Below are 9,487 nucleotides of genomic sequence, written 5' to 3' on the forward strand. Positions count from 1 at the left end.
GGGGGAGGGAGGAGAGGGGGATGTTTATTTTTTTATTTTTTGGTAGCCCTTAGTTCTTTAGTTGGAAGAGCCAGGGAGACAGTAAGTGGTCTACCCTACCTTACTACTCCTTTGCCACTCACTGCATGCTTGCAGTGATGCATACAAGCTCAGTCCTGACATAGCTCCTGCACTGCAATCTCATACCCACTGTGGTTATGCATTCATCTCCTCTCCTAACTTACAGTGACTTGGGCCAAACTGAGAAGTAATTTTAACAAACTGACCCTAATGCTTATGTTCTAGCAGCATGCAAACATGCTGTTTGGTCATTTCCTCCAAAATCGTCTCACAGCTACAGTCAAAACTACTGTGTGCCAAATAACTGTCATAGGGTAAATATGGCATGAAGGGATTGAGAGCAGCCCTGCAGAAAAGGACTGGAGGGTACTGGACATGACCCGGCAGTGTGCACTCACAGCCCAGACAGCCAGCTGTATCCAGGGCGGCCTCCAAAGAAGCATTAGCAGCAGGTTGAGGGAGGTGATTCTCCCCCTCTGCTCTGCTCTCCTGAGACCACACCTGGAGTACTGCATCCAACTCTGGGGTCCCCAACATAAAGAGGACATGGACCAACTGGAGTGAGTCTAGAGGAGGGCCACAAAAATTATCAGAGGGACAGAACATCTCCCTTACGAAGACAGGCTGAGAGAGTTGGGGTTGTTCAGCTTGGAGAAGGGAAGGCTCCAGGGAGACCTTACTGCAGCCTTCCAGTACTTACAAGCGGCTCATAACAAAGATGGGAATACACTTTTCAGTAGGGCCTGTAGCAACAGGACAAGGGGTAATGGTTTTAAACTAAAAGAGGGCAGATTTAGACAATACAAAGACGAAATGTTTACAATGAGGGTGGTGAAACACTGGAACAGGTTGCCCAGAGAGGTCCTAGATGCCCCACCCCTGGAAACATTTACAGTCAGGCTGGACAGGGCTCTGAGCAACCTGATCTAGTTGAAGATGTCTCTGCTCACTGCAGGAGGGTTGGACTAGGTGACCCTTCTCTGATACAATGAAATACTAGCTCTGAACAAAGCATAGTATCTGGAGAAAAAATACCCATGTGAAAAGAACATTCCACAAAGCCACTGGGAAAGTGAAATATTAAGGAAAGTAAAATAACACTCTTCTAGAAAATGTTCATATGGTACCAGTAGGCTGTGTCAGTTTATACAGTAAGGAAAGTCTGTGAGGGGGCAGCAGTCTTAAAACCTATTGTAAACCCATACATAGTCTGTTGGACACAAAGCCAAAGCAAGTGAATGAGCATCTCCCCTGAGCATGGGCACGCTGCATTGCGGCAGGCCCCGGCTCAGCTCTCGAAGATCCTGCTCATCTCCATTTACAAGGCCAACCCTGAAAACCCTCCCAGGGAGCACTCATTTACAGGCAGCATAGCTGGGGTTACTCCAGACATACTTTTTTGGCACATGAAAAAAAAACCTGCATTTTTGGAATAAATTACTGTTGTCTGTACTTACTTCCACAAAACAAAACAGTCAACAAGCAACTGATTAATAGGATACTTAGCTCAGTTTACCATTCTACAGCTTTAAAAAGCTGTTTCTTCCCAACACACACATTACAGCTTATTGACAACTCATTTTTATTAGTCAACCAACACCACTCCGATCTGTGGCAAGCACCACGCTTGCTCTTGGAGCACTTAGGCTTATGCTGCAGCCATTTACCTGCCACAACTGCAAGCTTTCACACTTCTCATAACTGCACCCAAAAGGGGTTTCATATACTTGACCATCAATAATAATAGAGTAGCAGAACACCATCTCTCTTGTGCGAGTGGAAGCATACCATGACTCAAGACTTTTGTCTAGAAAAGCTCTGCTAGTGCCTGCGGACCTGGATGGCAGCACAAAACCTAACATCAGTCTCTCACACATGAAAAGCACAGCTGGGGGGGAGGGACAATGAAAAACTGGTTTTAAAAAAGTGGTGGCTTCCAATGCACACTCTAATGGCTGGGCAATTTTCTGCCTCTTTACTAAAACTGAAGAATAGTAAAGCTGGGACTCCCTGTAATAGCAGCAATTCATTATTGCTAATTCCACATTGCCCAAAAGGCAAAGGGGAAAATAGATGTTTAATTAAAGTCATCATGCTGCACCTCATGGTAACAACCTCTATTGAAATTAAGACAGAAAGCACTAATACCTAAAACAAAACTTTGTACTTAAGATCAAAATAAGGGCACTGTGGTTTTTGATTTGTGTTTTGTTGTTTGGTTTTTTGTATTCTGGTTTTTAATTTATTTGAAATCACTATAGCAACTTGGCTAACCAGGGCAAACTCCTCTGGGATTCAGCAACGCCACACTGCATTTAAGGTAAGCATATTTGACAGTGGATGTCTGAAGTGCTTTCCTTCCTTTTGGACAATGCACAGAAAACCAGCCTATTAAGAGAAGAACCATGCGTCAACCCTTGCCACAAGAGTTGAACTTCTCAAAATAGGCCTGTAAGATCTAATTTTGAGTGAGCCAGCACTGCTGACCAGGACAAACCTGAACAACTGGCCTTAGCCCAAATATGATAAATGGAAAATGTTACTGCCCTATGTATTCTAACAGCCAAGTGCCAATGTAAAAACATAAGCCAGCTACTGCTTCTCATTTTGTGTTCCCCTTACTCAGGGTGCCTCTCCAGCAGCTGTAGGGCTCAGACATTCACCGCAATAGAAGGAATCTGCTGAATGCAGAATAAAAGACCGCCAGTATTCCTGTTGCTCATAGGCAACCTGCTTTAGAAAGTTCCTGGGTCTGTGCACTGAAGGGCATTAATTCCTTTGTTTTAAGGCCTCCCCTTTGCAACTGTGTAAGTACAAACAAGAAAGGAGCATTTGAGAGAGGCAAGACAATGCTGACAATAACAAATTCAAAAGGATTTTCAAATACCAGTCATTACACACAGACTTGTAAGACTGCTGCACTCATCCTACCTTTCCTCACAACTTTCAACATAGCTGGTGGTAAAAGATGAAATCAGCGTTTTTAATTCTGGTTTGAGCTCCAGGTGGATGGTTTGTCTTTTACAAAATATGCAGGCTTTAAAGTCATCCTACTTTTAAAATAATGAAAACTAAATATCCTTCCTCAAGGGACAGTTTATAGTACTCCAATTTTAGGAACCAAATCAACCCAGGTGACAGGTTACATCTAGCTTTTCAAATATCTGCATTGTACTGCTGTGATGAACTATCCAAAACGGAGACTCGCTTACCACCTCTCACTTCTGTCATAGGAGGAGGAACCTTCAATTTACCAAGTAAATAAAACACTTAACTGTAAATGAGGACAAGCAAGAGAGATGTGTTTCTTAATGGCAAGCATTTGGACAAGGATATTTTTCCCTTTAACTAGCAAAGTGGAGTTATCCCTTTTAAAAGTCTTCTGTAGATTCTAAATTATCAGCAGTGTAACTACAAATTAACACGTAGAGAAAAATATATTTTCCCACGTTTCCCACGTAGTTTCAGCCGTGCAGATACTTGAATACATCTGAGTTAATAAATTTTGTGATCTATTACAAAGTTATTCAGAATTACCATTCCACGTTATGGCATTACCACCTCACATCTCCTAAATAAGAAATGATTACCATACCTTCAAAGACATCAGTCATTTTGCAGATGTGAGCAAAGTTAGCTCCATTTGCCCATGTATACACAACATCCATTAGGTTGGGTCTGAAAGAATTTAAGTAATTTTCTTCATCCGTTTCCAGTTTTGCTTCTGCTGACACCTTGGCAATTCTTTTTGCACACTCCTTTAAAATAAAATATTTAAAATTTATAACATGCTTAAACAGATTAAGTATTTAACCAATAGAAAGGCTTGCATATTATTAGGTACTGCATACAGGATGAGGTTTCCTTTTTAGTGTGAAATTATTCTGAATTGGAAAGTAAACCACTACTTACAGCGGTTTACAGTGTAGTAAGCAAGCCTGTAAAAGTTTTTAAAGGCATCTTCTAAATTAGCACAAAGATTATTGCAAACAGGATAACCCATTATTACACATGGCAAAACTGCATGCAGTCAGTGCCAGCCAAATTCCCTGATGATCCAAAATCAAGTTTTCACTGTGCTCTGACAACGCTTCACTCATATCCTTCACTCATGTTAACATTAAACCTGAGCTCAGACAGATTTCTAATGGACAGATTACCTGCATTTGCCGAAGTGGTCCTGCCAACTGCTCTGTCAATTTTGGCATTTCACTTGACTGAAAAAGAAAACATTAAATAATCTCATGTGCCACCATACAAAAAAATAAATGCAAAAACAGAAGTTCAGCGTGTGCCAGTGCTGTCCTAAATTATTCCGATGACTTCTCAAACCTGCTATCAAACACTGCAATTCTACAAAACATTTGGCATGTAACTCATGAGGAAAGTTGTTCTAGCACTGAAGCTGCACTGATTTTCTAAGTTCTATGGGAGCTTATGCCAAACACCTTAGCAAAGGATAAAAACGTGCAATGGCTTGTACTGTTACAACCATTTTCTCGAACTGAATTAAAAATAATACTATTAGTAGACAAGAATGTCTAGAATTCATAAAATGAAGAAGCAACTCACGTTCTCTTGAAATACAAAACAGCTTAGTAGTGCAGCTGCCTGTTCTGCAGATAAGTCATTGAAGAGACCATTGAACATCATTTCTGTCAGGAGCAGTTCATCAGCACTAAAAGAAAGAGAAAGAGAAGGAAGCTTAGAGAAAAGACTTACTGAAATTTATATTTTAAATTAAGTACTAGTAATCTGTTTTGTGAAGCAACTGGATATAGATAGGAAACAATAGCTTGTTAATTTTTCCTACACAAACACCAAATACTAATATATTAGCTTTTTAAGAGGGATGCTAATTAATAGTGAGACAGCATTTTAAAGAAACTAAAAGCTCTTACTGATCTGTAAAGAATCTCTCCTGATGTTTCAATTAAAGCTAGTATTAACAGTTGGCTTTAGTCAGGTTTTACCAGACAGGACACAAAAAGATTGAAAAGACCCAGACAGTTAGGCAGCTTATGAAAAGGACTAAAATTTGTACTGCTGCTTCTCAAAGCAGATTCAACTGGATGTTTCCAAGACGCTGAAAAGAGGAACAAACTTGCCTCAATTTACTTGTAGAATAAAGACTTAATCGTGAATTATGAAAGGGAGTGCATAATATGGATACAAATCCAAGCATACTATTCAGATAAAACATCAAAATGTTGTTAAGACTACTTTTTGGAGTTTATCAGCACACGATGGGGGGGCGGAAATTTAGATTTTTTTAGAAAGAAAAGCATAACTCATCAGCAAACATCCTGAAAGTCAGGATGTTGATGAAATTCTGATTTAGCTTCCCCATGTATTATCAAATTTTGCAGGAGAAAACGTTAAGAGATATCAAACAAATATAGGTACCATCTTTCAGACTATCTGTAAGGCAAGGAGTGCAGCAGCCACTGTAACTTTTAAAAAGACACAATTCTACCAAAACCTGAGTTACATTCTGAAGTATTAAAGCGTGACTCATGAGTTCCCATGGAATCCTTACAATATGTTTCAATACATATGTACCTGGATAGCTTCCACAGATTTGTTCCAAGATACCTATGGAAGCCATTAAGCTGTATTTCAAACTTGTTAACAACTTGGTAATAGCTGACAATCACTGTTACACCCTTGTTTGTGAGTGACTGTATTAAAAGTCCTGGGAAGTGGAACCACAGAAACTGAGACTATCCTCTCATGAAATGTACAATATTAAATGACAACACATGCTATTGCCTAAGCTGTGCAAGAAAATAGCCATTGTTTGGCATTTTCATGTCCATGTTTTAGTTTCAAAATCTACTGTATTTTGTCCTGAAGTTGCTATCTTTACTGTTTTAATCAGTACATTCCCTTTATAACACAGATCACATCATCTCTGGGGAATCTTTCTGCTAATGGTATCAGAACTTTAAAATATCAACTATGACATACTAATTTCAGCGGGGACAGAAAAGTGTGTGTTCATGACAGTAATAACTTTGCACAGAAACCAATTACCTGCTGATTTCACAAGCCACCCGTCCTTTCATCTCAATAACATCTGAAGATGTGGCAAACCCCAGTCTTCTCAAAACACGCTTGCGACATTTGAGTTCATCCATTTGTAAGACAGTTCTGGCTTTTTTCAGTTCTCGTTTTGCTGCTTTAATATCCATAGCAATCTGAGGGGGTTAGAAGGAGAGAAATTACATGTTGCTGGTTTAACAGATGCAACTGTTTAAAAGACATTGTTTAATTTACATAAAGGCCTCAGAAAGACAGTATATGGACGCTTAAGTCGACACCGACTGATCTAACTCTACTGAGAGGAAGATTTAAAACAAGTTAAAAAAAAAAAAAGTTATCAGCTCAATTTGCCCATAGGAAACTGGCAAGTTTGCAAGGTTAAGCTATTTACCCAGAGCAGGGCAAAAAAAACCCAAACCAACCACCCCACACCAAAAAAACACAGACGAAATCTTTGGTGGAAAAATGAGCACTCATCTTCTAGACTTGCACCAAGTCTCAGCTAGCCAACTATGCAATCAAATGTAACCCAAAGGCATTATTTCCTGCTATTAGAGCTTCTCCAGTGTCTTGTAGTTTATCACAGCCACTGTCAACATCCGGACAGCAGCGTGTACAGTGCAGACAGCCACGCAGAAGTCTGCTTGGCCCATCAGGTCTTAACAAATGCAATTTTGTGCTGCTGCTAATACCACAACTATCTCACTTCTGTGAAGTGACACCTGGAGAACCTGTTTTCTGGAGCAGCACAGAAGCACAAGAGCTGTTTTTGTGTGCAACCAGTTACTGTCTAGTAGGGTATGACTCTATACAATAAAATTAAGTGGATTCCTTCTAGGCTGGGAGTCAACTCAGGAAGCAGCAGCAGAATTATTTGTATGGTAAGCTCCCCAAGCTAATAAACCTTATCAATTCAACTTAGCTCTGCACAAGCATATAAAAAATGATCAGTTTCAATTATCTGAGAAGACTTTACCTACACTGTATTCTGCTATGCCTATTCAGTGAAAAAGACTCCAGTGGCACCTCTGTAACCTTTTAATCTCTGATGACATTTTCTTTTCACATGTACTTCCCATCTGTTTCAACCAAGGGCATACCACCGACTCAGCCAATCGGTTAGTGAGATTCAATAATTTTATCGTATTTAAAACGTATTATTTGGGCTTATTAATTTAAAAAGTATTATTTGGGCTCTGCAAATAAAAAGAAAAGCAAGTAAGAAGGGAACTACTACTGTCTCTCTCTTCAGCTAAATATAGAGACAGGGTTTTGTTTCGTATTTTACCTGTGCTTTTTTTTCACAAAGTTTGTATACAGTTTCCAAGTTGGGATCATTGTGAAGAGGATGTGAATACATCCTATGCTCAAATGCCTCTACTTTTTGGATTACTTTTTTCAGTCCTTGATCTTTGATGCCCATGTCATCAATAGGGTCTAGTAATGGTACTCCATCAGGAAATCGCTTCTGTACCTCCTAAAAGGACAAAAAAAAATTAGTGTAAGATCAGTAACAGTAAAATAAACTATACTTTCACCAATCAGCCGGCACAAAGGGACACAGAAGGCAGTAGTGTAAGTTTGCTATGTGATGTTTCAGCAGTTTTCAAAATCAGTTTAAAATTACTATTGACAAGCAGAAAGAATTGACATACATTGTGGCTTCCAAACCCTTTTAGGGCTGAAGATGTGACGCAAGAGTTAGACAAATTTCTTTAGAATAAGTTCTCCTGGGTTCAAGAGTATGTCACTAATAAGAAGAGTAGAAAGCTTACACAGCCTAGTGGAACTTACTTGTATAGATTTTAACACACTTTGCCTGTTGTCAATAGGCCTCAGGTCTTTTGGTATGTAAAGGCGGACACTGCTGATAGCTGAGAGAAGGTGTACCAAAACAGGAACAACCTATCACAGAGAGTGCAGTAAATGATAAATCAGTAAAAAAAATGTATTTATTATTACTGTTCCACAGCAAAATTTTACAAAGGAACTGAATATCCAAGGACACAGCAGTGGGTAACAGAGTATCAGGAAGCAGGAAAATGTGGCTAATGAGATAAAGTACTAATAAAGAAGAAAACTAGATTTGTCCAAACAGGAAAGTTCAGTATTCAGTTAAATCTGGAGAGAACCTACAAGTGTAAAAAAAAACCTCACTGCGTCTTATCTACTGGAACACCTCTTATGACCTAAACCAGTCAAACCATTGTCATATACTTAACTAGGAATGCTAACAATGGAGAACATCAAATCAGCAAATACATATTCAAAAGTATCAAAACTATGAAGACACCACGAAGAATCAATACTGCATCTCAAGCTTTAAATGAACTTTTTTGAAAAAAAAAGTGGAGAAATTAAACAACTGTCTCTGATCTGAAAATTATAATTGCTTGTCTTGATATAGGATTTCAAATTGAAAATCTTAAATAATGCAAATGTTTTCACTAAAAATTTAAATTTCATTTTAGGATGAGACAGCCTCACAAAGCTGAAGGGGTCTGAAAAAGAAATTAAAAAATAATTCTGTTCCCAGAAACAGAAGACACTGCTAAGAAAAGTATCTGCCTAACAGCATTGCTAAAATTTATTACTCAAGGATTATAAAAATTCTGACTAAATTCTCAAATCTAGTAGAACAAATGCACATTACCCACAAAATCCTGCACAAGTATCCAGGGAAAAAACCGGCTTATAAACACTTGTTTATCTGCAGATTTTATCACACAAGTAGGTAATTTTCATAATTTTGTTTACATTACTGCTATTGTCTTCCTCTACTGATTTGAAATACATCACACAACAGTAGCTAAGTTTCAAAGCACTTCTTATGTGGTAACAAATTCACAAAAGTATTTTGCTCACACTTGAAATTTTTGTCTTCAGTAAAATGAGCAATTGTTTAGAAAGCAGAGTTAGCTGTACAGCACCTTTCTCCTCCTTCAAACATCAATCCCTCTTTTGCAACAGTCTGCAAATGCTTTAGAACTAGAATCTTTGAGAATGTTTATAAGAAACTATTGAGCATAAAACATGAGCAACAAACCTGCATCTCTCCTTTCTCATCAGGTCTGGCTGGCTTTGCAGCCTCAGTAGCAGAATTTTTCAAACTCTCTTTGCTGCAGTGCAGTAGCACTTCGACTACATACAATGGGTCCAATTCACCAGAATTTGGCTGTTGAGGGCACAGAAAAAACAAGTCCATAACAGTTATTTTCAAATACCAGCAAGAATGTAAGGAAAAACATTATTCAGTATTGAAGGTACGAAATGAGCTACTGCTCTTCACAGAATATGAGCTCAGTGATGCAGCATATTCTAAAATCTACTGCATCAGTACTGATTGAAAGATGCCTCACATAGAAAAGCACACTTGAAAAAA

The 9,487-nt window shown here is 38.7% G+C and overlaps 1 protein-coding gene across 1 annotated transcript in view; it reads right to left on the reverse strand.

Annotated features, from left to right (window-relative positions):
• LOC104465893 (superkiller viralicidic activity 2-like 2) overlaps window positions 1–9,280 on the reverse strand; it is a gene marked incomplete at its 5' end in the record, with an annotated part of 10,307 nt that extends 1,027 nt beyond the window's left edge. The window contains 7 exons of the mRNA XM_010079117.1: window positions 3,656–3,818; window positions 4,221–4,277; window positions 4,633–4,738; window positions 6,097–6,260; window positions 7,394–7,582; window positions 7,900–8,010; window positions 9,152–9,280. Coding sequence (XP_010077419.1) covers window positions 3,656–3,818; window positions 4,221–4,277; window positions 4,633–4,738; window positions 6,097–6,260; window positions 7,394–7,582; window positions 7,900–8,010; window positions 9,152–9,280 — 919 coding nt within the window. The remainder of the gene's footprint in view (window positions 1–3,655; window positions 3,819–4,220; window positions 4,278–4,632; window positions 4,739–6,096; window positions 6,261–7,393; window positions 7,583–7,899; window positions 8,011–9,151) is intronic.
• Between the last annotated feature and the right edge of the window lie 207 nt (window positions 9,281–9,487).

This window comes from Pterocles gutturalis, unplaced genomic scaffold (assembly GCF_000699245.1).
Source record: "Pterocles gutturalis isolate BGI_N339 unplaced genomic scaffold, ASM69924v1 scaffold35698, whole genome shotgun sequence".
Lineage (NCBI taxonomy): Eukaryota > Metazoa > Chordata > Aves > Pterocliformes > Pteroclidae > Pterocles > Pterocles gutturalis.